The 27,074-nt window shown below is 55.3% G+C and overlaps 2 protein-coding genes across 3 annotated transcripts in view; one reads left to right on the top strand and one right to left on the bottom strand.

Annotated features, from left to right (window-relative positions):
• Positions 1-5,695: 5,695 nt before the first annotated feature.
• SLC6A7 (solute carrier family 6 member 7) lies at positions 5,696-19,931 on the top strand. Its single transcript, XM_040078495.2, has 14 exons — positions 5,696-6,050; positions 11,975-12,155; positions 12,818-12,949; positions 13,524-13,758; positions 14,249-14,387; positions 14,652-14,786; positions 15,403-15,506; positions 16,021-16,145; positions 16,520-16,632; positions 16,712-16,843; positions 17,168-17,267; positions 17,619-17,719; positions 17,924-18,091; positions 19,043-19,931. The coding sequence occupies exons 1-14, from the start codon at positions 6,018-6,020 to the stop codon at positions 19,256-19,258; spliced, it is 1,914 nt and encodes a 637-aa protein (XP_039934429.1). The 5' UTR covers positions 5,696-6,017; the 3' UTR covers positions 19,259-19,931.
• Positions 19,932-22,078: 2,147 nt separating this feature from the next.
• Positions 22,079-27,074, bottom strand: part of CAMK2A (calcium/calmodulin dependent protein kinase II alpha) — a 34,207-nt gene continuing 29,211 nt past the window's right edge. For both annotated transcript variants that reach the window (XM_040078657.2, XM_040078655.2), the window contains one exon: positions 22,079-27,030. The gene's annotated coding sequence lies outside the window, so the exon portion shown is untranslated. The remainder of the gene's footprint in view (positions 27,031-27,074) is intronic.

The following is a 27,074-nucleotide window of genomic DNA, read 5'->3' as shown; positions in this document are numbered from 1 at the left end:
ACTGAAATAGAAAAAAGACCTGGCTGGACTGGAGGCAAAATGAATTTCTGCTGAGCTGGTCTCCTGGGAAGTGAGGTGAGGAGGGCAGAGCAAGTTGGGCCCTGGAAACCAGGCAAGACCCTCGGCTGTAGGACATGACAAGGGAGCCCTTCAGACCGCAGTGATGGGGGCCAGCTGGAGCACATCCTTGACAAGAGTACCTGAACATCCCCACCCTCGTCCCCAGTGATGCCCAACCCTGCATGCCCAGCCCTGCCCTTGCAGCCACACAGAGCCACGTGGAGGCATCTCCGGCAGCCCTGGTTCCCCTGGCTGTGCCATGGCAAGGTGGCACTGCAGCCATCCTCCACCTGCAGCACAGGGAGAGGGGAGAAGGGAGCCCAGCACAGGCAGATTTGGGGCAGACCACCCTGCCGAGCTCTTCCGTGGGGAAGGGAAGGAGAACAGAAGGTTTTCCATCGGGGCAGGGTCCAAGAACCAGCCCCAGGCTGGGTGCTGGTCCAAGGGAGAACAGTAACTGCAGGCACCAGGAGCTGCTGCCAGGTGGGCAGGGGCCTCCTCAGGCATGCAAGAAATGACTGGCATGTGCCCTGGTGCTAGGTGGTGGAGAGGTAGTTTTCAGAAAGACAGAGAATCATTTCTTTTCATATTTTCTTTAAAACTACAATTACAGGACTGCGGATTTTGTCCTCCCTTTCTCCCTGCTCCTCCATGCACTGCATTCCCTCTCACCCATTGTGTTCCCTAGGCCAGTTAGCTAAACCCCACCTGTTCCTGCTGGTGAAGTGCAGCTGAGACATCCCTTCATCCTGCTGAGTCTTGACCACTGTACAGGCCCAGGTTAATGTACAGCCCAGTTTCAGCAACCCCAAAGGCCATTGGGGCACAGCTGGGACACAGCTGGGACACAGGAGGGTCTGTGGCTCCTTCTCAGGGCTGCACCATGTGCTCCTCAGCTGCAGTTCTGCAAACCCAAGACAGGCACGAGGGAGCATGAGCCTTGTGTGGTGGCTTGTGTGACATTTCTCAGCCTTTTCTCTCCAAGCTCTGGGAAAACAGAGCAGCAGACATGTCCCTGCTGCCTGAAGACCACCCAGTCAAACCCTCACATCCCACCTGACACTGCTCGTGCCTCACATCCCTTGTCCACACTGTCCACTGCCAACCCTCACCACTCCCAGCCCCCAGAACACAAAGTCTCCAGGTGTGCTGTGGCTTTTCCAGGTGAGTCCCTCTTATCCCGCTGTGTTCCACTGCTCTGCTCCAGCCCTTGAGGGCTTTGGGTCTCCCTCCAACCGGTGACACTTCCCACAGCCACCGTTACCAGGTGCGTTCGGTGATGAGGACAAATGTTTGCGTCAGCTCAGGACTTCAGCTCAGTTTTTGTGTATATAAGGCAGAACCGGTTTTCCTTTTTATTTTTTAGGCATCAGGGAAAATAAAGCCAAGCATGGATCCTGTGTGACACAGGTTTGTCGCTGTCATTCCTGGCCCGTGGTGCTGTGGCAGGGGAGGGTGCTGGCCTCGGGGTCACACTGGCGCCGATGCACCTGGGCGCAGCCAGGGTTGGGAAGGGTGTCTTGGGGCAGCAGCCTTGTTCCTGTAGCACACGGTGTGCCTGTCCCACAGGGACACTGCTGGCTCATATCGTGGCAGTCTCATTCCTTTGGCACCAAGAGGGATGGCAGTGCTGGGTGACACGATGGCTGCAAACTCACAGCACTGGAGACAGCGGGGAGAGGGTGAGGCCATTGTTGGGCTGGCAGAGGCCAAAGAACAAGGCCAGCTGCCCAGGGATGTGGCCGCCTCCCATTGGCGCCTCCTGGTCTCTAATCTCATTTTATGGCTGTCGATGGGCTGAATATCCTCCTTGTCCAAGATGAATAAACAGAGAATGAGGATGTGAATTAGTGCCTGGGACAGCTGGCATCGGTGCCTGACACTCTCCCCTCTCCATCCCATCAGTGTTCCCCTCGTCTAGCAGAACACTGAGCAAGGGGCTGCCTTCAAATCCCTGCCCCAAAAGGCTCCTCCAGCCCCAAAACTCTTCCCAGTGCCAAGCGCTGCGTGGGTTGTGTTGAGGTGCCAGGGCAGGGCAGCTGGCTCTGGAGGGACACCTGGAGCAGCATAAAGTCCTTGTGGGTGGAGGAGATGGAGGAGTGGGAACAGGATGAGGTGGCATTGCTGAGAGAGGGACGGAGCAAATTGCAACAGAGGCTGCACCTACTGCTGCACCCACTGCTGCACCCTGGTGACCCTGCACTCACCAGCACGGTGCCAGGCTGCCCGTGGCACAGAACCACCTCATGCAGCCCTGCAAGGAAATGTGGGGAATCGGGAGCTAAAACCGGCAGGGGGGTGCAAATACAATGGAGCTGATGCCATATAGGAAAGGGATGAGACTGAATCAGACACCTGCCTCAAGTGCTGGGCTGGACCGGGGGAACAGGAGCTGCTTCTGTGTGCAGTCTCCAGCATGGTCCCCATGGCGGGGGCTGGCTCCCCCACACTCCTCCTCCCTCACTGTGCTTTGGATGCCTTTAATGTCCAATTTTGCCATTGCCACGTGGGGACCAGCAGTGGGATCCTGCCCCAGCAGGGGATGGGGTGATGGCAGCCCAGCACTGGGCATCACTATTGTCTGCAAGGGGGCAGAACAGAGTCCTGGTGGGGGCAAAAGGTGCATCTCCCAAATTCACCTGCAGTCTTGGGGGGCCGGCAGGGAGATGAGGGGCTGGGACAGAGGGAAGATGCTCCGCTGCCCTCCCAGAGAGGCTGCGGGTGCCGTTGACAGGATGAAATTCCAACTGATACCCTAATCTGGCGCCTGCCTGTTTGCACAGCAGGGTAAAAGTCCAGGGAGCCGTGGGCTGTGCCCTTGGGTCCCTGCCACCCGTGTGTGCACAGGGAGCCGGCGCTGGCGGGAAGAGGCAATAAATGCGCCCACACACCCAGCCACCCCTTCCCCCTGCACACACACACGCCCCTTGACCGGGTGACGAAATGCATCTGCTCTGTTCCCCCTCCCATGTCCTCCCCTGCGCCCCGCACCTGCCACTCGGGCAGGGGTGGGTGACCCACGCAGGGCCCTCCCTGTGCAGGAAAAGGGCTGGTGGACACTGTGTCCCCACCACCTTTGGAACCTTTGGTTCAAACCTCCTGGACACGTGTCACCTTGGCGGTTTCCCCCCTGGCAGGTGACGAACACCTGGTTTTAGCACCTGCAGCAGCTGCCTCCCTGGTCACATGTCCCACATGGAACCTTATGGGGACAGCCTGCCCTCACAGCCAGGGGACCCTTGGGGCTGTCCTCTGCAAGTTTCTCCCTGCTCCTCCCTCTGCCCTTTCCATCAGCTCCCACTGCCCAGCTCTACCCCTCCTTGGAGAAATCTCAAAACCATCATCGAAATAAGGCCAGGCACAGCAGGCGGCCGAGCACACCCATCCTGCCAGCAGCCTCCAGCATGGCACACTTCCCAGCAGTGACTAACCAGAGCACCGCTGCCTTGCCGCCTTCCTCGTGTCTGCGGCACAGATCTGGGCACGGTCCCATCCTGCTGCCAGCCATTCTCACTCCTTCCCAGGCGGCTGCCACCCGGATGTGTGCGGGCTGCCCAGGCAGGGTGGGCAGGGGTGTTTCCCCAGCTGTGTTCTGCCCTCTCCTTGCCCTCCCGTGTCACAAAGAGCAGGCAGTGCCCGTGCCTGTCAGTGCTGCGTTGGGGTGGGGGATGTGTGTTGGGCTTTGGCCCATGGGAAGGGAAAGGTTTACTTGGTGTAAACCAGGGGGTGGCTCAGAGGTGGAGCGGGAGAACACAAAACTTGCTAGGAAATGCTTGCAAAACCTGTGTGTGCTACCTAGTGCCAGCCCCTTGGGGACTGGGGCACAGGGACGGTTCTGCACACCCCTGTCCTCTCCTGAAGTTTTTGGGGTGGTCCCTTGATTGCACTGCTCCTTCTGGCTGTTACTGCCTCTGGTGTGTGCTGTTCCACAAAGCGCATTTCTTGCCAGCTCCAGGGCAGTGCAAGACTTGGTCCAGTCCAGCCCAGCAATGCTGAGCTGGAACATCCCAGGTGCCTGGGGTGCGACATCTACTGCTTGGTGATCCCAGGCAATGAGGAGCTGCTGGTGCTACCAGAGCAGCACCAGGTAAACTAGAAAAGCGAGTTCCAGGTACAGAGCATCCCAGAAGAAGTGGTATCAACATGGACATTTCAGGGCACCATCAGCCCTGGGTGTCTCTAATGAAAATACTGCCCTGGACACAAGAGAATGAGGCCTTGAAGTCTGCCCAGGAATGCTGCATGGTTTGTGTAGAGATCAGTCTGTGCTGGTGACATGGGGCTGGGACAGCTGTAATAAGGTGGCACCAGGGTCTCCCCTCCCATGACATGGAGGTGGCCATGGGGAATGTCTCTTTAGGTGGATCCCAAAGGAAAAAGTCTAAAAGGGCTGATTCATGTTGCACTGGCATGAAAGGCAAACAAAGCATCTCTGCCCTGCATGAAGGCTGAGGTGGGAACAGTGCTTGATGCAGCCCCTGGCCATCAGCCTGGCCAACTCCAGGCTCAGTGTTCCCAGTCATCATCTAGGAGAGGGAGAAGTGGTGGGCAAGTCCAAGGTAAAACCAGACTGAGTGAATTCCCAAAGGTACTTTTATTTTTGAGGAAGCTGTGAGTGTGTGAAAAGAGATATTTGTTGGGTTATGTAGTTTTGCTCTTTCCTCATTTCCCTGGGAAATCCAGGTAAATATTAGCTCTGAAAGACCCATTGTGCAAATGCTGAACCACTTCATCATTTTGGACTCCTGCAGAAATGTGTCTTTATGCTGAGGACATCTTTCCTTTCAGGGAAAATTTTCAGAGGCGCTTAGAGGGCTGTAGGGGCACAACTGCCATTAGATGTCCTGGAGATTTGCTTTTACATCAGGCAGGCTGGGTTCTCTCTGTTCCAGCCCTGTCACTGTCCTCAACCCCAGCACTGCCCACTTGCCTTCAACCTCAGTAAAGCATCTGGGCAAAGGTCTGGCTCAGGCTGGAGCCTGAAGGAAAAGGGGCACATCCAGTGTCAGAGCACCGGGCACAGGGATGAAGTGATGGACAAGTGGATATTGTCATGGGAAAGAGCCTGGAGCTGCCACTGTGAGCCTGGGGCTGTCCTGGTCCCACACTGGCCCTGGGGTGTGTGGGGTTGTCCTTTCTCCCAGGCACACGGAAGACATTTCCACCATAGAAGTGGGATGAGAAGGCACAGACCAGCCAACCACCTCACTGGGAATCTGACTGAGTGTGAGGGTGAAAAGCCAGCAACTCCCTGGACATTGGGGCTCCAGTATCCCACTGCTGACTCAAACGGGGACATCTGAACTCTGGAGATGTGACCTGTGCTCCAGCATTGGGGCCAGGGACTGCCCAGGGTGCCCTTGCCCTCAGAGTGGTGGGATTGTTGGTCCTACCCAAAGGGACTGATGGCTGCAGAGCATCCCCCTCCCCTGGACTGAAGGCTGGGCTCAGGCGTGATGGGGAACAATCGCTTCTGATCTGCTGGAGCTCCAGCTGTGTCCTGCCACAGGAAAATCATCTCAGCCAGACAGGAAGGTGCTGTGCGCTTCTGGCATCTGCTGCCATCACTACATGGGGTGCTCGGTGACAGAGTGACCCCAAAGTCGGGCCCTTCTCCAGGGACACCTGATACATTTGTGGTGCGAGTGAGGCAGCAGCCGTTCTCCCTCGCTGCCCGGCTGGGGGGCTGCGGTCCCGGAGCCCCCCTTTCCCCGTCAGGAGTGCTGTTGACAGACAGACCTTCCTCCTCCCTCCCTGCTCCGCACGCAGCCATCCTCCACTCAAGGCAAACCTTTCCTTCAGCCTCTCTCCTCACGTCCCCGGCTCTCCCCGGCAGCAGGTGGGTGCCCGTCCCTCCGTGCCGGCCATCCTTTCCCCGCTCCCCCTTCGCCCTCCCCAGCGCCGGAGAGCGAGACGAAAAGTGTCGGAGCGGGGAGCGCATAGCAACAGGGTCCAGGATGAAGCAGGTTCGGCAGCAGCATCTCCGGAAGGTGAGAGCCGGGAGCGGGGATGCCCCAGGGACAGGAGCAGGGCGCCGGGAGCACCTCCGGCAGGCGACAGCCAGGAGCGAGGGTACCCCAGGGCCGGGAGAGGGAGCGGGGATAACCCCGGGCTGGGAAAGGGAGCAGGGATAACCCCGGGCTGGGAGCGGGAAGAGGGGGAGTCATGTCTATCGCCCGCATCCCGTCCTCGGGAGGGTTCGTGGGCAGCCGACAGGGATTAGTGGGATGTCAGGGAATCGTGTTCGCGAGCGGGGCCAAAGCCAGATCGTGGGCAGCGGCACGGGGCATTTCGTGCCCACCGCTCCTCCTGCCCGCCCACCCTCCCCTGGCAGCGGGTGCTGCCGCCCGCGGGTGACCCGTGTTGTGTCTGGCCGGGCGCCGTGGGTGGCACCGGGGACAGAGCTGGCTGCCCGCAGCCCGGCACCCCGGGGACGCTGCTCCGGGCAGCGCCGGGACTGCCGGGGCTCGGGGTCCGTCCCGAGGGATGAGCACAGGGGGCTGGGCAGCGCCTTTCCCCCCTGCAGCTCGGATTGCCTCCTCATCCTCCTCCGTGGGATTTAAAGGGGTGTGGGTGATGTGGGCTCAGCTGGGAGCTGAACTCTGGGTGCAGGGCAGAGCTGGCAGAGCTACAAACCCTTTTTACACTGCTGGAAGCCTTTTTTAACCCAGGCCTTCCCATCCTAGGCTCCCCTCCATTGCCCCTTTGCTCTTATCAGTCTGAGTTCCCATTTCCCCCAGGTTGGGGACTGGGTCCTTCCTCTGGGGACACGGTGGAGCAGGGTGGCACACTGGGGACTGGGTCCTTCCTCTGGGGACACGGTGGAGCAGGGTGGCACACTGGGGACTGGGTCCTTCCTCTGGGGACACGGTGGAGCAGGGTGGCACACTGGGGACTGGGTCCTTCCTCTGGGGACACGGTGGAGCAGGGTGGCACACTGGGGACTGGGTCCTTCCTCTGGGGACACGGTGGAGCAGGGTGGCACACTGGGGACTGGGTCCTTCCTCTGGGGACACGGTGGAGCAGGGTGGCACACTGGGGACTGGGTCCTTCCTCTGGGGACACGGTGGAGCAGGGTGGCACACTGGGGACTGGGTCCTTCCTCTGGGGACACGGTGGAGCAGGGTGGCACATTGGGGACTGGGTCTTTCCTCTGGGGACACGGTGGAGCAGGGTGGCACACTGGGGACTGGGTCCTTCCTCTGGGGACACGGTGGAGCAGGGTGGCAGAGGTGGTGTCAGCCACAACTCCATCATGGGGATGTGCTGCTGCTGGATGGGTCAGCTCTTCCTGGAGCGTCCTGGGCAGTGGGCCAGGGCTGTGAGCCTCTTCAGCTAAACCCTGTGCCATACCATGCCCATTGAATACAGGGCAGGTTGACTCTGTTGAGATGAATGAAAAGCCAGCAGAGTTTCATCCTTGCCAGGAAATTCCGAGGATGTTGGGAAATGACGTAAAAACCCAGCAGTATCCTGGTGACAGCCAGCAGGCCCTGACAGCCTATTTTCTCCACTCTGGTTTGGAGGCATCGTTTGGCTCTTCTCTTTCTTCCTTTTTCCTACAAATCGCTTTTCCAGATGGCTTTGTGACTGCAAGATCCATTAAAAGTGGTCTTTGCCCCTTCCGATGCCTTTCTGAGTTACTTGATGCTGGTGACCCTCTTTAGCATTTATTCAGGAATTCATTTAGTCCCGTGGTGATCAGTTGGGATGAAAAGCAGATGTCTCTGGTGTTATTTTCCCCACTCCCAGTGCTGCTCAAAGCCCTGTGTCCTTCATTACCCAAAACCACTATTGCTGAGCTCCAGATAAAGGATCTGGTGCTCACAGCCTCCTTGGGACCACTGAGTCCAGTGCTGGCGTTGGGCTTGCCTGGAGCTGGTGGCGGCTGAGGAAGAGATGTGCCCAGCCCCACTGCAGCACCCACCCAGGACCCTGACAGCCTCCTCTTCCTTCTCATTGTGATCCACTTCCCTGTGGTGAGCTGGAGTTTTAAACCTTCCCATCAGACATATTTTAGACGTATGGAAATACCTCTTGATTAGAGAAGACCTTTCTCAGGCTTTAAGGGTTTCAGGTTGTTTTTTGCATAATAGTATTTCCAGAAGAGCTGAGTGGTTGTTTTCATTTATTTGATTCTTTTCTTTGGGGGTTGTTTGGTAGAAATGGACTAAATCCCACCGGAGCCAGTGGTGGGAGCCATGGTTCCTGCTGCCCCTTCCCTCACCTGGCCAGGCTGCTGAGCAGCATCTTCGTACCTGAGCCACTGCATTTCTCTGCTTGCCACAAACAGCCTCAAAACTTCCCCAGTGTTTTCAGATGAAAAATCACAAACATTTGTATCTGTGCATGCTCCCTACACTTTGGACATTGCTGTAATGAGTTTGCTTCAACCCCAGCCATCTCCATCCTCCCTCTGCGGGCTCCACCATCGCTTGCTCCCTCTCATAGCATCAGCTGTGATCCCAGGCGGGGGTCACCCAGGGTCAGTTCAGCCCTTTAAGGGGCTCTTCTTCACCATAGCAGTGCTTTATTTACTTCACTTTCAAAGTGATATTACATTTGAATTAATTTTTATGCTTTTTAAAGATTTTTTTTTTCTCGGAGATTAGCAAGCAATTCAAACTAATCTGAAGTGAGTCACACTTTAGAGACTCACTGTGCTCAGATCCGCAGGGGAGAAATCTGGTGCCGGGTGGCATTTCTCTTGCTCAAAGGCTGTGAGCCACGCACAGAACACTGACAAAATAACCCCACAATGCCAGCTTGAATTGAGGCAAAACAGGATGAAAACATACCTTTGATCTGGCTGGAGTTTTTTCACTCAGCTATAGCTGAGTTTTGGTTTAAGTAAATTGGTTTAGAGAAAATAATTAGCACAGAGCCATTTCCTTACAGACTTGAGCTCTTATCTTGGCAGAGACTAAAGTGCTTTTTCTTCTCAGTGACCTTTGCTTTGCTGACTTCTTTGGGAGCATCTTTTGGTGAATAATGGAAAGTGATGCTGTGTTCAAAGAGGCCGTGGTTGCCAAGGGAGCTGTTAGTCCCCATCTGTTTATAACTGCGAGACGGGAGCCCTGCTTGAAGGATGGCAGCTGACGGTGGAAAGCACTAGAGCAATTCTGGAGCACTGGAGCACTTCAGCTGCTGCTGAAAAAGAGAATTCTTGTTATGACAGAGGCTGAAAGAGAGCATTAATCCTAAAAAAAGCCCCTCTAGAATGAAGTTGGTGTGTGAGATTTACAGCAGTCAGAAGAAGGGTAGTGTGCTTCCCTCTGTGATTTGGGGCAAAACCAGGTTGGAAGTGTTAAATATTGTGCTTTGTAATTAATTTCAAGTCAGGCAAATAGGCCAGTTTTTATGCGATTTCTATGGAAAGGCTGGGGTTTGGGGGAATTTTGAGCTCTGCAGTCAGGGAGCTGCCTTGGTGTGTGCTTTCCAGCAGCATCCCTGACCTGTATCTCCTCAGCTTTCCCAATGGGGACAGCTGTCATTGTCCTTTGGGTTTATCTGACACCTGAGTGCTCTCTGCTTTCTGCTCTGGGGTCCTAAATTTGAGCTGTAGAGCTCCAGATAGAGATGTTAACAAGGGGGGCAGTCATTAGTGAGACACAAGTGACAGACTACATCCCATGGCCCTCAAAACGGTGACTGAGATGGGGATCAGGCCATTTACGGTTTGGAAAAGGCCCCCTTGGTTCCTTTCATTTCCTATTGTTGCTTCTGTGTTGATTTCTGTGCTACAGCGCATGGACAGGCACCTATAATGAGATCTTGCAGCTCTACCTGTGCCCTCCTGCAGGTGTTTAGGATTCAGAGAGAGATGCGGGAATTAGGCAACAGGATTTGATGATCTCCCAGCATCCCTGCTTGCTGTTTTTCTGTGATTCAAACCTGGACAGCCAGAGCTCCCTAGCCCCAGTGTGATGGACTGGGAAGCATTATTTTGCAGGGGGAAGACCCAGCTGTGATGGCCCCTACCTGGCAGGGATCTTTGTGAATACTTTGTGAATGCTGAAAGCGGAGCAGCCTGTCCATCCCCTGCAAGCACAGGCAGCTGTGGGTCACACACTGTGTGTGCTGGGCTAATCAGCAGGCACGGCCATGGCCTGAAGGTTTTGCTAAACCACAGCGCTGTGTCGAACAGCTGCAGGAGGGCTGCCAGGTAGCGAGGGTTTTATAGCAACAGTGGTACATTTGGGTCATATTTTGACATGTCAGCCTGTGTTTTTGCAACTTTTTCTTTTGGCCCTTTCTTTGTGATGGTGGCATCCAGCAGGGATGGGTTTTTCACAGAGGATTTTGGTGTAACAACTTTGCTGGAGCTGTATATTTCAGGTTGGCTCTGAGAAGAGTTTGCCTTTGTCCTGTCCCTCGAGGTGTTTGTGCGCCAGGTGAGGATGGGGAGAAGTTTGCCTCTGTGTTTGGTGTCTTTGGGCTGTAAGCAGCACGTCTGCAGAGCCAGCAGCTGGGGGTTTGGGGTGCGCCCTGTGCAGGGTGGGAGCTGGCAGCCCTCTCCTTCAGCATCATGGCTCGTGTCTCCATGGGAACCAGCAGCAGGAGCATCCTCCAGTCCAGCAGGAGAGGAGAGGGAGAGGGAGGGGGCTGCCACCTCTCCTGAGGCCATGAAAGGGCAGCACTGAGCTCTGATCACCAGCCAGCTCCGGCCTCATGAGGAGTGGGGTCTGCTGCAGGCTCTGAGCACCAGTGCACATTGCTACCTGCAACTCCTGGCTGATCCCTCCACACCCAGGTCCCTCTCCCTCAACCACATCCCATGGATTTGTTCCCTATGGTTATGAACAAGGACAGGGAGATGGCTGCTTTTTTTCTTCAGAGACCCCAAGAAGAGCTGGTTCCCAAATGGGCTCCTCCTGCCCTGCTCCTTGTGCCGTCAGCAGGGACACCAGAACCCTTCTGTGCCTCAATAGAAACAAGATCAACTCCCGTGCCAGGGCACAGCAACTCATGGGGGCACAGGGACAGGGTCCTCATTCCACCCCTTTGTGCTGCCTGGTTTTGCTGTGGGTTTATCTGTGATGGGATCTCATCTGGCAGCTGCTGGCTCAGGCTTTCAGCTCTGGAATCAGTGAGGATGCTTTCCCTGCTCTCCTGAGGTAAGGAAATAGGGAGAAATCAGACTGGACACCTCACTGCAAACCTGAGGTACACCCAAACATGGAGGTGCCCTCCTGGTGCATCACCCCGAATCCCCAAAAGGATTGCAGGACTTGCACTTCCACTTGCAGAGCTGAGGCAGCGGGGAGGAAGGGAATGGGTTAACGCCCTGCCTGTGCTGCATTGATCCAGAGCACATTAGGAATTCTGGAAGGAGGTCTCTCGTCTCTCAGCAGGGATAACTGGGAGTATCACTAAATTCCCACAGTGCAGGCTTTTGACGCTTGAAAAGTGTGAAAAACGCACGGAGCAGTTCACGGCAGCCAGCCGAGTGCCTGGCATGGCAGCACACGTGGGGCTGGGTGTCACGCTCCCTGGCACACCACAGTGGCTCTCCCGCTGTCCCCATGCCCGTATTCTTCAGGAGATCCAGAAAGTTTATTGTGGCCCCCTGAAAGGATGCCTTTGGACCCTGGGGTTTCAAGTTGGGTCCTGGTGAACCTTTCCAGAATGAACTGGGACAATGCTACCTTTCCCAGGGGAGCTCTGGCCACGTGGCATTGCACTTGTCCCTTTTGTTTGCTGAGGGGCAGAGCAGGGCATTGGCTGAGGTGGGGAACAGAGAGCTGCTGGGACAGAGCGTTCCCAAGGGACAAGTGTCAGTGCTGCAGCTTGGGGTCACAAATGCACTCGCGAGCTCTTGGCACTTCTTCCCTCTCTCCCATTCTTCATTCTCTGTTTTTATTCCTTGCTCAACCCCTGTCTGCCCTCTCCCATACCCTGGCCCCTCACTCAGCCGGTGACACCAGATCTCCTGGTAAGCCCCAGCAGCCAGGATGGGGACCTGGGCTCCGAGTGCCCAGAAGACAGAGGGAACTGGACAGGGCGCCTGGATTTCCTCCTCTCCTGCATCGGATACTGCGTGGGCCTTGGAAACGTCTGGAGGTTTCCCTACAGGGCTTACACCAATGGAGGAGGTACTTGGGCATCCTTTGGAGCAGTCAGTCTCCCATGCACTGACCGGGGCTGACAGAATATCCCTGAAAAAACATCCCTTCCCCTTCCTGGGGCTGGAAAGTGGCACTTGTTGCAGGGTGAAGCCTTCTCCTGCCCTCCCCATGCTTGTTTAGGGCTTTAACCACCTGTACCCATGAGTGGAAAGAACTTGCAAGACCATCTCTGTATTCCTGGCCTTGGACAAACTCCTGTCTCCATGGTGAACCAAACACCAGCTCTCCTGGTGTCCAGTAGCTTTTTGTCTGGTGTCCTCCAGGACTCAGCAGGGTCAGCAAACACTTCCCAGGTATCAAAGGCGGGAGTGAACCTTTTGCAATGCAAGGGTGATGGTGCAAAATGCTAGTTCTACTCCTCCCAGAGCAATAATAACTGGAGAATTTCATGGTGTCTGTGAAAGATTCAAAGTGAAAAGAGAGTTGGGAGCAGAGGGGAAGCACAGCACCAAGTGAATCACAACCCCTTTCTCCTGCATTAACAGTGAGCTCTTGCTCCTCCCTGCCTTCCTGATTTTGATGTAGATCCCTCAGAGCCACACATATTGAACGAGCTTTATTCCCTGTCACAGCTGGGCTTTAGGTGTTTGTTCTGTATTCTTTCAGGATTTTTTTTTTTCCTCTTGCAGGAGCTTTCTTGGTTCCTTACTTCATCATGCTGGCCATCTGTGGGATCCCCATCTTCTTCATGGAGTTGTCACTTGGCCAGTTCTCCAGCCTAGGGCCACTCGCTGTCTGGAAGATAAGCCCTCTCTTTAAAGGTGCGTGAGTGAAGTCCAGGGCCTCTGAGGGACCTCTGCAAGATCTCTGTGATGGGAATATGCACCACCAGCAGCATCCCATGATCCTCAAAGCTCTTGTCAGAATCAAAAGAACCTGGGGAAAGGTGTGGCAGGCTGGAATTTCGAGTTAGCTGTTTTAGCATCTGCAGGATATGCACAGGATTGGTCAGTCTTTGAGGGCTCTGGATAGCATGACCAGCTCCAGAAATGGTATGAAGAAATGGTATTAAGCCATCTATTGTACAAAATAGAGCATGAAAGCTAAGCAATATCTATTAAAAAACAAAGGTAAGAATAAAACATTAAAAAAAAAATCAAATCAAATACTTTTATTCTCAATGTCAAGCTGGTGTAAAGTTTTTTTGTATGAGGCAATAGATCATCGGTAGAGAGGAGGCAGGTCCAGATGTTATAATGGCAATAAGAGGCTTCCCCAGCAGCTGACCATGGACTGGTTGATCATTTGGCTGCTGAGGTGCAGCATCTGACCCTGCTTTTGGATGTGCTTTGCTCTGCTCCAGCTCACTCCTTCTTTACCCTCTCCTTCCTTCAGGCGTTGGCATGGGCACGATCCTCATCGTCTCCTTGGTGGCCATTTACTACAATATGATCATTGCTTACGTTCTCTTCTACCTCTTTGCATCCCTCACAAGCGACTTGCCCTGGCAGCACTGCGGCAACTGGTGGAACACCGAGCGGTGCCTGGACCACCACGTCCTCAAGGCGGGGAACAACACCCTCCCCGTCAACATCAGCAACACCGTCAGCCCCAGCGAGGAGTACTGGAGGTAACGAGGCCAGCCCGGCCCCGGGGCTGTGGGGAGGTGGTTGGTGTCTCCTCAGGGGTGGGATGAGGGGTGAAGGATCCGCACGTCTCCCGGCACTGAGATGCTGCAGGAATCGCTCGTGGTTGGCGGTGTGGGTGCAGCGATGGGCTCGTGTGCTCAGCTGTGGGTGACAGCTCAGTTTAGCCACTGGGATGTGGGAGGTGTCCGTGTTCTAGCGCTGCTTTGTTGGCCTGGAGATATGCTAGACTAAAATGCATCCCACGTCTGGAATGGGGTGGGAATTTGCTTTCAAGATGCCAGGCACCCCTTCTAGGCTCTTTAATACTTGGTGGAGAAATCACTCAAACTGTTCCTGTTTGCTTGGCAAGGAGCTGCCAGTGCCTATGAATGTTGACGAGGTTATTTTGCAGCAGAGGCATTTCTAGGGTCACAGGGCCTCTGGAAGAAGGCAGCCCATGGCTGCTCACTAGCAGCTCTCCTTCCTCCCTAGCCGGTATGTTCTGCACATCCAAGGAAGCTCGGGGATTGGGGATCCCGGGAGGATCCGCTGGAATTTGTGTCTGTGCCTGCTCCTTTCTTGGACTATTGTTTATCTGTGCATCCTTAAGGGAGTCAAATCCTCTGGCAAGGTAAGGGCTGGCTGGACTGCTCTGGGGGGGACCCACAGCAATGCACACCAGTGCATGCGACTGCACCCCTGCGAAAGTGAGACCCACAGACAGCGTCCCCTGGGTATGAGATATTTTGGGGATGCTGTGTGCTGATGCACACCGGCCCTGCTGCAGCCCAAGGACCCCAGGGTGATGTGTCCCACCCTGGGGACAGTGCACTGGGGCAGCACTCACGCCGTGCTCTCATTCCCAGCTCTCCCAGCTGGCTCTGCTCTCCCACAGGTCGTGTACTTCACTGCCACCTTCCCATACCTCATCCTGCTGATGCTGCTCATTCGTGGTGTGACCCTGGAGGGGGCCTGGAAGGGGATCCAGTTTTACCTCACACCCCAGTTTGATCACTTGCTGTCTTCTAAGGTGAGCAGGACGTTGTACAAGTTGTTCAAGACACAAGAATGAATCTCCTCCTGCCACCTCCTGAATGCAACAGAGGCAGTTCCCTTACTCAGGTGTCTTTTCTGGCCACACCCTAACCTAAAGCTCTCGTGGTTGCTCCTAGACTAAAAATCTTTGTCCCACACCTTGTCTGGGCCACTATTCCCATGTGTCCCCACCCCATGGATGTGTTTATGGCTCTGCATGGATGGGATGGTGCCAATTCTCCCCTGAGTGCCAGGACCATGGGCAGGATCATCCCAGCCCCTGTGATGGGCTGATGGGTGCCTGTGGTGGGTTTGTCTGTTTGTTGTTCTCAAGAAATCCCAGAATATGGAGGGGACAGCAGTGGTGGTCATCAAGAGACCACCTGGTTTTACAAGGGCATTTAATGCCACACTGGGCTGGCCCCAAAACATTCTTATTAGCCCTTCCATTAGCCAGCTAATCCACTGTGAGTGGTGATTGTTAACGAGGAAAGACAAATACCTGTGCATGCTTGGAGTGCTGGGGAAGAAGTGCCCAGGGCTCTGGGGAAGCAGATTTCTAATGCCATCTTCCTCATGTGGAGGTTTCCAAACCCCTGCTCTTCCCCCAGGTGTGGATCGAGGCAGCCCTGCAGATTTTCTACTCCCTTGGGGTGGGCTTTGGGGGCCTCCTCACCTTCGCCTCATACAACACCTTCCATCAGAATATCTACAGGTGGGAGCCAGCTGCTGTCTTGTAAAAATTATGGGTTGGGGGGGAGCCGTGGAAACCTGAGCTGGTGGGTTCAAAGCCAGCAGAAGCACATGGTGCAGCTTGTACAGGCTTGAGAGGAACAGAGGGGTCTGTGGAAAAAAAATCTCATAAGCACTAAGGCAGAGCACCCAGCTCAGAAGTTTTGGGCAATAGGTACTGAAAGCTGAGGATGTTTGAGGCTGGAGTTGTGCATGTGTGCCCTGTCCCCAGCATCCAGTGTAGTTCACCGGAAGAGATGGGTGTTGGACGTTTGGTCTGATCCCATCCACAGGGGACAGAAAGCTTTGGAGGAACCCCACAGTATTGTCCATGAAATATATGCTCCTTTTGAGCCTGGGAAGGACTTGCCATGAGAGGCCCTGAAGGACAGTCACTGGGTCACTTTGTCATGGCACCTGGGGCTGGCAATGCCACTGTGCACTGGTGCGGGGTGGGAAGGAGCGAGCATGTTCAGAAACTTCCTCCTTCTCTGTAGGGACACCTTCATAGTGACCCTGGGCAATGCCATCACCAGCATCCTGGCAGGGTTCGCCATCTTCTCCGTTTTGGGATACATGTCCCAGGAGCTTGGGGTCCCTGTTAACCAAGTGGCAAAAGCAGGTGAGGCCAAATGAAGATGTTTTCCCCTTCCCCCTCTGCCTGGGCGTGCTGAGGAGCATCACTTCCAGGATGGAAGGCACTTGAGGGTGTCAGCATGAGGGATGAAGGTGGATGCTCAGCTGGCCAGGGGAAGGGAAGGGGGCCGAACAAGTTCCTGTGGTGTAAATATTGAGTAACAAATGATGTCTGATGAAGGTCTGAGCAAGGAGCAGGCTGTTTCTCCACCCTCTGCCACAGGACCCTTCCTGCCCATCTTTCCAGAGTCCTGGCAAGTCTCTGCCATGGTGCTGCTCTGCTGAGCTCTCCTCTCCTCCATCCCCCCATGCCCAGCTCCGTCACCGCCTTTTCACCCTGCTGTCCTTTGCCTCCCCTAGGTCCTGGTCTGGCATTTGTGGTGTACCCCCAGGCCATGACAATGCTCCCCCTTTCTCCATTCTGGTCATTCCTGTTCTTCTTCATGCTGTTAACCTTGGGGCTGGACAGCCAGGTAAGGACAGAGCCCACGGAGACAGCCGTGGACTCCAGGCAGCCTGAGGGCTCAGGGAACCCTCTCCTCCTGTGCACAGTTTGCATTTATGGAGACCATCGTTACGGCAGTGACCGATGAATTCCCCTACTACCTGCGGCCAAAGAAAGCTTCCTTCTCAGCCATCATCTGCATTGCCCTCTTCCTGATGGGGCTCATCCTCACAACAGAGGTACGGCTGTGGGATGCATGGATCCATTGTGGGGACCAACTAGGGACTCATTTTAGGGAGAACTTAGGTCAGGGGCCAAGTTTTCACATGTGTATTCATATCAGATAAACAGGTGAAAGAGAGACGAGCCTGGGCTTCCGGAAGGTGTGAAGGCCAAGGGCAGTGACACCATGTTATTCCCATCCCTACACCAACTCCATAAGGAGACCGATGTCTCTTGAGGCTGCTGTCCTCCCCAGGGTCCCCAAAAGTCAGAGGCCATGAGTGGAGGTTTTTTGGGATGATGGTCCTGGAGATGCTGGCCTCTGTGCTTTGTCTCCACAGGGTGGGATGTACTGGCTGGTCCTACTGGATGACTACAGTGCTGGCTTTGGTCTCATGGTGGTGGTGATCACCACCTGCCTTGTGGTGACACGTGTCTATGGTAAGGGCGCCTGTCCCCACAGGGCAGGATGTGCTGTCTGTATGAACAGAGGGATTTAGAGGGAGCAGTAGGGAAACCAACAGCTTCACAGTGGAGCATGAGACTCCACTCCCACCACCTGTTTCTTCTTGGCTATCACTTGATTCACCTCTCCAAAGACACATTGTGGTGCCGAGCCTGGTCCTTCAGGCAGCACCAGCTGGGTCCCACTCTTGTATCTCCCAAATATGTGGGGGGGAGACTTCTGCAGAGGATATAAACCACTGCTTGTGATCCATGCAGGGCAGCCTGGTACAGGCACAGGGCTCTGGGGGAGGGATCGAAGATTCTGAGTCCCTCTCCCTCCTGCAGGCATGAAGAGGTTCTGCCGAGATATCCACATGATGCTAGGATTCAAGCCAGGGCCCTACTTCAGAGCTTGCTGGATGGTCCTATCCCCGGCAACAATGATGGTAACTGCTCAGCTTGAGCTGCTGGATGGTGCTGGAACACCATGGTGCTGCCAGTATCCCTGGGTGACCTCTCAGTGCGATAAGTTACTCTGCTGGCATCTCCTGCCCCAGAGACCATCCTTCTGCTGGGATGTGTCCATCATCTCCAGGCTTTTTTTGAGCACAAGACCTCTGGGATGACCTCACTTTCTTCCCATCCCACAGGCTCTGCTGGTGTATAACATTGTCAAGTACCAGCCTTCCGAGTATGGCAACTACCGCTTCCCCACCTGGGCAGAGGTCTTGGGCATCCTCATGGGAGTCCTCTCCTGCCTGATGATTCCCATGGGCATGGTGGTGGCTGTGCTCCAAGAGGAAGGGACGCTGTGGGAGGTAAGAGGCACTGGGGCCTGACACTGCTGGGGAGCACCCCAGAAACATTCAGCAGCGAGCACAAGCCCCTGCCAAGCCAGTATCCTCTGGAAGCTGTGTCCTCTCTCCTGGAAGTGTGTGTCCTCATTCTGCCTTGCCGCCCGTGGGGTGGGCAGTGAGAGATGGCACAACCCAAAACATTTCCAGCAGTGCTGCTTCCCACGATGCCAGGCAGGTAGTGAGTATAACTGCTGCCCAAGGGGCAGCCCAGTGAGCATACACGCCCCAAAACCAGCCTGCTGTGCCCTGTGAACAAGCACATTGTCCTCAGTGTGGGGCAGCCATGGGCACCCGGGACTTTGCACCCACTTGGCAAGAGCAATGACACAGCAAGGCAGGCGGCTGCCAGGCTGTGCAGGCAGCCCAGATGGGATCCCTGCACTGAAAGGCTCCTCCCAGGAGCAGGTTACAGAGCTGCTGGCTGCTCACAGCTTTCTCAGCCCTTCACTGCTCTTGTCAGGCTGTCAAAGCAGAGGAGCAGAGCTTGATGCCCTCTCCAGGTAGCAATCCCGTGCTGGAGCACTTGCTGGCTGTAACCTGGCTTGGCACAGCCATGGGCACTGTGGCACGGCCAGGAGCCACCTTGGCCAAGGCTAGCCCCTCGTCTGCATGGCTCTAACCCCACAGCACAGGGCTGTAGCCCGACAACAGCCCCTCACTCCTGCAAGCTCTCACCACCAGCTCCCACAGCCCATGACACCTCCCTAGCCCACGGCAAGACACTTAGACAGAACTGCCTTCCCAAAAGGTTTCAGGACGAGCTTTTGGCCCCATCCCATCGTCACTGGGGTTTTTTTCAGTCCCTGGGGGCCGGCAGGGCACTGGGGGCGGTGGGTGAGCTGCAGGGTGGGGTGCTGCCTGGGGAGTGGAGGGCGCAGGGTGCCTGTGCTCCCTCTGCCTGCTCCCTCACAGCGAGTCCAGCAAGCCAGCCGGCCGGCCATGGACTGGGGCCCGTCCCTGGAGGAGAACCGCACCGGCGTGTACGTGGCGAGCTTGGCTGGCAGCCAGTCCCCCAAACCCCTGATGGTCCACATGAGGAAATACGGGGGCATCACCAGCTACGAGAACACGGCCATCGAGGTGGACCGGGAGATGGAGGAGGAGGACGAGGAGGAGTCCATGATATGAGGGGACCCAGTGTCCCGTAGGCTGGGTGGGAGCTCACCTCCCGTTTTGCACAGGTTGCACTGCAGCACTTCATGACAGCTTGGGGGGGGTCTTTCAAGGAGTAGTCAGGACCTGCTGACCCTGCCAGGTTCCTCATCACCACCCTGGCCCTGCCAGGACAGAGCTGCTGCCCGTCCTGGTGCCCTCCAGGTGTTTCTGTTCAGTGTGACAAACTGTGTGATGAGTCCATGTGTTTGTGTGACAGTGTCTGGTTGAAGTATCAGGGCTGTCCCACCCCCACCTGCAGCCCCAGCCCTGCTGTCCCCTCTCAGGGCTGCAGGAGGTGGCGAGGAGGAGAAGGAGCTCCTGTGTATTGATCTGTTCTCTGTTTGTCTGTATTTGACTCCAATAACCCATAAACACATGTGAGAGAATCTGTAACAGCCTCCATGCCCCGAGGACAGTGTGTGCCAGAGTGCTCTCATCCCACGGAGGTGTTCCAGCAAAACCAGCACAAATCAATGTCCTCCTAAAGCAATTTAACCTAATAAATGAGCAGTTAAAAACAAGTGGAAGAATAAAAGAAAAGGCTTTATAAACAAACCAGGCTGTAGATCCCCCAAGGACCTTGGTGGGTCAGGGTGGCTCTTTCCTGTGGTGCCTGGCAGGGTTGGGGTGACTTGAAGGAAGGGAAGAGATGGTGTAACCTGTCCCTCATGTGTGCAGGAGGTCAGTTTCAGCTGGACCCAGCGTCCAAGGAGGACCTGGGTCTATTGCCAGGGGAGATCCAAGGTGTGGCCCCAGGCCCGAGTGCTGCTTTTCCCAGTGAAAAGAGAAGGGCTGGGTTTCAGTGTCTGTGTGTGATTTTGGGGCAGAGCAGCCCATGTCCCACCTCCTGCCAACACTGCTGGCCTGAGGGTCTTGGCGAGCTCCTGGATGGGGCTGTTTGGACCTGATGCTGCCAGTCCCCATTATCCCAGTGTCATGTGTGCCTTCTGCCACGTGCCATCATCTCACCAGTAACAGTGCTGTGTGACACAGCCCCTGCCTGGGTAACCTGGGGGGTCCTTGGCATGGAAGAAAGGCACATCTAGAGGAGCTTCCTGGGCTTCCCGTGCACATCTAGAGGGGCACAGCTCCTCCTGGTCTTTTTTCTGCAAATCTTTGACCTGGTAAAAGACAAAACCATAGGACAAACAAAAAAGCTAGGGTCTGTGTCTGGACTGTGGATGTGCTCCTGGTGCACTGGCTCCAGCACTGCAGCCTGAGGCTCCAGGATGAATTCCGTCGGGAGGCTGCACTCTTCCTCTTTCCCTGCAGCGCAGATTTAATTATTTCCTTTGCCCTCCAAGAGTGTAGGACCGGCTCCTACCCCTCGTCCTCCTGCCCGCTCACCTCCTCTTCTCCAGGGATGCTGAGCTCACTTCTGGATGTGCCCTTCCTTCCTCCTGCAGGACCACAGATGGTGTTCCCCATCCTCCTCACCACACCCCACCATGGCTGCAGCCCGTGGGGGCGATGGGGGTCCCCCAGCTCCAGCTATTCCGGGCGTGTGGGGCTCTGGCAACACAACCGTGAAGCGCCTTCGACTGCTGGGCCCGGGTTAATGATTAGAGTCCGGCCATAAAAGCGTGGCTGCTGGAAAGTTCAGGCCATGGCGGCTGGGGAGCGGGGAGGGCCTGCCATAAACATTTATGGCCCCAATGAATCCCTCACTCTAACCTTGACACTATTTACTGAGCAGGAGGCCTCAGGAGGTCACAGTGTTGCCCAGCCATGGCTGTGGGCTCTGGCCAGGGAGCCCGGGCTGGGCTGGACCCTGGAGGGGCACACACAGGGGTCTGTGTGGGGTGATGGACTCCGGTGTTCCTGGTGTCACTGCTGGCCACAAAGCACCAGAAGAACTGGGAGAATGTGATGCTTTCCCACAGCATGGATTTGAAGCTGCTCTGGGCTGGCCGAGATGGCCCAGTAACTGCACATTTCTCAGCTTTTCCAACCTGCATGGTGTCCTATCATATTCCCCACATCCCCAGTGTGACTCTGGGATCCTCAGAGCTCTCCTTTGGTAGCTGCCATCAACCAGCACCATGCTGCAGAGCCATGGGAGGGAAGGAGCCGGGGCTGTGCCAGGGATGTGGCTGGGAGGCAAAAGCTGGCAGTGAGGGAGGACACCAAGGGCAAAAGGCAGTGAGGCAGTGGCACATCCAGAGGACACGTGTCCTGTACCATGCGTGGCTGCCCAGGGCTGGGGGAGGGATGCAGCAGCGGGAACATTCCAGTGCTGACACCTGCCGGGGCCGGGGCAGATGGCAGGGACAGGGCGGCAAAGGGGCAGGAACAGGGAATGCGGCAGCCTGACTCCAGTTCCCCTGAGGCACCAGCCCACCTGCATGGGCAAAGCCCAGCAGGTGTCCCTGGGGGCTCCCCCAAACCCTGCCTGGACTTGGCTGGAGGTCCTGTGCCCCTCACCCTGTAGCACCAGCTTCCTCTGAACTCCCCCAAACTGCCCAGTGGGCACCCCCATCTCCCATCCGCCTTGAACACCCACTGGGGGCTCCCAGACACCTGCAGCGCTCAGAGCCCTGTCCCTGGGAAAAGGGCTGGACTGCAATGAGCTGGGTCTGGGCGTGACACTGAGCTCCCTGGAGCCCCAGAGATGCTGGAGACCAGGGGTGGGCAGTGTCCAGAGTACCAGCATGCTGCAGGCAGCAGGCTACCCGCAGCCCCTGCCCAAGGCCTGGTCCCAGCCTCGATGCTTTCGAGGAGTGCGGTGATGGAGGGACAAGGGGGTGGCAGACGGTCTGAGTCACTGCAGTGACGGAGAATCATCCGTTTCCATGCTCAGAAGTTGGTAGCTATTTATTGCACTTGAACACCAAGAATAAAACTGACACTCGCCCTCCCTCCCACACCCACCCTGCTCCCCGTCCCCCCCGGCACTGCCCTCCCCAAACAGAGCATCCGATTTGAGCAGTGATCATTCTGTTCACAGCCGCAGGTTCAGAAAAGACAAAGGAAAATGAAACAAAATCAATCCTCCCCCACCCCCCCCCCCCCAAGTTCCCACTGAATCCAACACGGTCACACTGCTCAACAGTTCGAGTGCACTTACAAAAAGAGAAGAGAAAGGCTTCAGCTGCAACCGTACGGACAAACGGACACAAGGGGACAGGCAGCTACCCCTCCCCGGGGCTGGATTTTTTGTTACGTGACAAAGCTCAGTATACTCTTAATTATAATATATTTTTTGCAATCATCTTAAATAAATATTTCCATAGAGATTTCCTGTAAGTATATATATTTTTATATATATATAATATATAAGAGAGAGAGATAGATCTCATTTTTTTTCCTTAAACCACTGTTAACATATTTTCCCTGCTTGTCCAAAAAATGTTACAAAAGCCCTAAAATTGTGCAACAGTTAGAAAAAAGGGACAACAATCCAAAGAAGGAAGGAGCCGCTCGACACAGTCCCCTCCACTGCTCCCTCTCTCCCACTCCCTGTTGATGACCTGCAAGAGGGAAGGAGATTCAGATGAATCTGGCAGCAGAGTGGCCACCAGCCCCTGCTCCGGTGTCCCCACAGCCTGCTCGCGTCTGGCTTTCCCTGTCTGATATGGATGGGACCTGCACCTTGGGACATGGGCAAGGGCGAGGTCTCAGCCGGCCGGAGGATCTGTGTGGCATCAAGAACGTGGGGCACACCATAACCCGTCCCGTGGTGGGGAAGAAGGGTCAGTCTGTCTCCTGGGGCGGTCAGAGGAGGTTATGTGATCTGCTGCTGGCAGACACCTCTCGGTGCATGGGGCTGTGTGGCTGTCCCCTCACACACAGCACTGCGATCCCACCACTACCTGCAGAGCCCACAAGGAGCTCCAAGTGGGAGTGGATGAGTGCTGCTTGCTCCAGCTTCTGGGGATCCATGGGGGCATCCATGGGAGGAGAGGCAGGTTTGGGGTCAGACAAGGATTTGGTGCCTGGTAGAAGGAGCATTTTATGTGGGTTTTGGGGTAAAGACAACACTCCTAGCTGTGCCTGTCTGGGGTGAGGAGGAGGGTGCCCGCTCCACCAGCAAAGAGCAGAGGCCCAAGAGTGGCCTCTTTGTCTTCCAGAGGGGATGCATCAGCAAGACGTGAGAAACTGTGATGATGCCAGTGGACCTTGGCAGCCAGGAAGGGAAAACAGGCAGCTCCCAAACCCACCTGTGGACCTGGGAGCTTGACATCACTGAAGTGCTTCCCTTTAGGCATCCCCTGTGGTCTGGGAGAGGTGGAAGAGAGGATGAATATGGAGGACTTCCAAGTTTGGTTTGACCCAGACACCAGGAGACCAGAGGAGAGGAGTTCTGTCTGTGCCAGGAAATTAAATGTGCCATATCCTGATCTCCATCCTTGAGGCCGATGGGACAGGAGGTCCATGGTGGTAAACTATCCCAACAAGGTGGCCTTGTCCATGTTGCTTACTAGGAACATCCCTGGACGTTGTCATCCCCAGAACCATGGTGGGATTGCTGGGGCAATGCCCGTTTGCATGTGCCAGGGACAGTGTCAACAGTAGAGCTGAAAGTAGAGCTGTAACAGCAGCATCCCTGGCTCTTCCAGCCAAAGAAGGATGGTGGAAACCTATTTATATAGCTTTCCTGCAAGTTTAGGAGAAATCAGCAAAAGCGAAGGAAGACAGAAACAGGTGTTTTCCATGGATACTGAAAGAAAAGGTGGTGGTCCGTCAGAGCTTGCTGAGATGTTCTGGAGATACAGGAACCCGCTCTGGAGAAGCAGGGGAAGGTGGGACAGAGACACCAGGCAGGACAGACCCCTAAAGTGCAGGTGCTTAATGCTGCCAGCGTGGGCATGTTGGGAAGTTGGGTCTTCCTTGGTCAGGCTGCAGCTTGACTGGAAGACTAGAACGAGTTTAACCTTCAGACTCTGCTTCCCTTGGAAAGGAGTGTTGCAAGGACATCCAGCTGCCTCCTGGGGAGATGACCTGTGGGAAACCTCAAGGAGGAGAAATTCCCTCCAAGAAGACACCTCAAAGCCTTCCTGGGAGCCAAGATGCTTCTCCCTAGAAGTGACTGTGGGGTCTCAGCGAAAGGAGATTGTATCTACCCCAACATCTCATCTGTTATTCCCAGTGAATCCCGCCAGTCCCAGTCCTTTCTCCAGTAGCAGCTGCTGGAGCAGCTTCACCCTCACAGCCCATCCAAGGTCCACAGCTATCAGCAGATTCTCAACCAGGCTGAGATGACATCTGCCCTTCAGCCCCCATGCAGAGCCCTGATATGATGTCCTCCATCATCATCCACCTTATAACCAATTCCCAAAAATCCTCTTGACACCTGGAGAGCTTGGACATCAGAATGTGGATGACACCGACTATGGCTGGCTTCAGAGCCAGCTCTGGAGAGGGAGAGAGAGAACCGTGAAAGAGCTGAGTCCTTCCTTTAAAAATTAAAAAAACTTCAGCACTACATGACTACAGGAAGAAAAACAGATCTGTAAAAACAGCCAAACTCTACCTTAAAAGCTATTCCTTTCCCTGCATGGATTTCCCTGCTTTGGGGAACTCTTGCAAGCCTATGGTGCACAGGTGCACCAAAGGCATGGGGAACCCCACGGGCACCCATGAATCAGCTCTGTTATTTGCCCCAAAAAGGCATCTCCACATCACCAGCAGCCTCTCTGCTGGCACAGAGGAACACACCAAAACACTTCTCAGGGCTTGTCCATGCCCCAGCAGTTTAGATTTCTTCCCCTCCATCCAGTGGGAAAATATTTTTGCAGTCTGCAAGGATGCAGCTGCATTTGGCATGGTGGCTGTCCCTGCCTCAACAGAGAGCAAAGCGTTCAAAACCACAGAAAATGCAAAATACACGCTCAGAATTTACATGGAGGAAACATTTCCTCTTTTTTTCCTTTTTCTTTTCTTTTTCTTTTTTTTTTTTTTTTTTTTAGGTCCAAAACAGGCAGTTTTTGTTCGTTTGTTTTTCAACACACGCACCGTCTAGAAAGTTAAACACCATGCAGACGAAGAGAGTGGAGATAGAAAGTACCCCGGGGCAGCAGTGCTGCAGAAGCCTCACTTCAGCGAGCGAAGAGGCTCCAAGTCGGAAAAAGGAGAACGTGAAATGGAAGAATCGCCAGAGAAACACCCACCCTTGGACCTCTACCTGATGGCAAAGAGGTGAGACCAACATTCCCCTTCCCGGCCACGTCTTCTGTCCTGAAAGCCACACGCTGGTGGCACTCCTGGAGCCACCGCTGTGGTTTGCCCTGCAGGAAGACCCATGGGGTGCAGGAAGGTGCCATGGCGATGCGGGTGCCCCTGGAGATGGGTGCCCCTGGAGATGGGTGCCCCTGGAGATGGGTGCCATTGCCAGAACGGGACAAGCCACCACGGTGTGAGGCTGGCAGCCGTGGGACCCCTGGTAGGAGCATCGTGGCAAAACAACCCCACTTCAAATGTAAACGCAATGAAAAACAGCAACCCCCGAAAATCCCCCCTCCCTCCCCCAGCCCACTTAAACAGTTGAATGTTTCTAGTTATTACATAAAGATCCATTTCAGCAAATACTCAAAATCAAGTTACGAAATACACGGTAGGTTGGTTTCTTTTCCCTATAAAAAGGCATGCGCTCAAAGGAGAAGACAGCGAAAGGCTTGTTTGTTTTTGTTGAAGCACAATCAGATTCTGCAGTTTGTCACTAAAGCTTGCATTCCTTGTTGTCGCTGGAAGGAGTCACGTGGGCCATGGAGGTTTGTGCCCCGAGCCAACAGCCAGCTTGGCTGCTCCCATCCCGTCCTGGGAGTCGGGAGCAAGGGAATGCCAGCACTGTATGTGGGAGGCAGGGATGGGTGCTGGGGTAAAGGATCCGGGATGGCTGGTGGGTGAGGAGGAGGGTGCAGGGGCGATGCTACCACCTGGACATGGATGGGAGAACCCCAGCTCCCGTCTGTGCTGATGTGGTACTGGGAAGCAGTCATCATTCTCCTCCTCTCTTCTCCCAGCATCGCCAGTCTGCTCCAAAGGGAGAAGGGAGGCAGGAGGGAGAGCATCCTTCTTGGCACAGCAGTTGCCTGGAGCCAGGGCGCACATCTACTTGCTCTCCTCGGAAGGAGCCAGCCTGCGCCGGGAAGGGAAAACGAACAGATAGTCTTTACTCACCCATCCAAACACGGCTCTCCTTGCACAGGTATGCATGAAAAATGGACTTGGCAAATGGATTGAATCGCAATTCCCTGGACGAGGCTGCCAGGAAGCAGGAACTCAGGTTGGGAGCAGGCAGGAGTCATGGCAGCAGACAGGGATCTTGATAGCAGCAAAGCAAAATCCACCAGCACGCAGGGAGGATGCAGCGGAGAGCGGCTCAAAACTGCCCCCCTCTTCCTCGGAAGGCTTCCAGCAGAGGTGGGGATGGAAGCGGATGATGAGTCTGAGCCCAGTTCAGGAGATGTGCTGGGTAGGGAGGAGGCCCACCAACGCTATGCAGCTGACGAGGGGGGCCTGTACACCAGCCAGATGCTTGGGCTTTAGCTCATGGTTTCTATTTTTCTGGTTCATGCAGAGGGAGGGGGCCCAGCGCCGTGACCCGGCAGGGTGGGGGTTTGATGGGATGCTTGTGCTGCACTGGCCGGGCCATCGTGTGTGTGCGGTGAGAAGCGAGGGGTTATTCCAGCGGGAACCAAGCAGCAGAGCCAACAGCCAAAGTCCCGTAGGTGAACATGTCGGAGGGGGTCTCCCCTTGGTAGTCAGTCAGTGACAAACCCAACACGGGCAGGGCCACGCTTCAGCTGCAAAACACAAACCGGGAAGAGCCGGAGTTTGCTTTGACCAT

This window comes from Hirundo rustica, chromosome 14, assembly GCF_015227805.2.
Source record: "Hirundo rustica isolate bHirRus1 chromosome 14, bHirRus1.pri.v3, whole genome shotgun sequence".
Lineage (NCBI taxonomy): Eukaryota > Metazoa > Chordata > Aves > Passeriformes > Hirundinidae > Hirundo > Hirundo rustica.
This window is presented reverse-complemented; position numbering and strand designations above follow the sequence as displayed.

Bases quoted from the DNA above. Each gene is read 5' to 3' on its own strand.
- SLC6A7 (XM_040078495.2), top strand. From the start codon at position 6,018: ATGAAGCAGGTTCGGCAGCAGCATCTCCGGAAG. The intron at 16,146-16,519 runs GTGAGGCCAAAT...TGCCTCCCCTAG, and splicing joins TAACCAAGTGGCAAAAGCAG to GTCCTGGTCTGGCATTTGTG. The intron at 18,092-19,042 runs GTAAGAGGCACT...GCTCCCTCACAG, and splicing joins AGGAAGGGACGCTGTGGGAG to CGAGTCCAGCAAGCCAGCCG.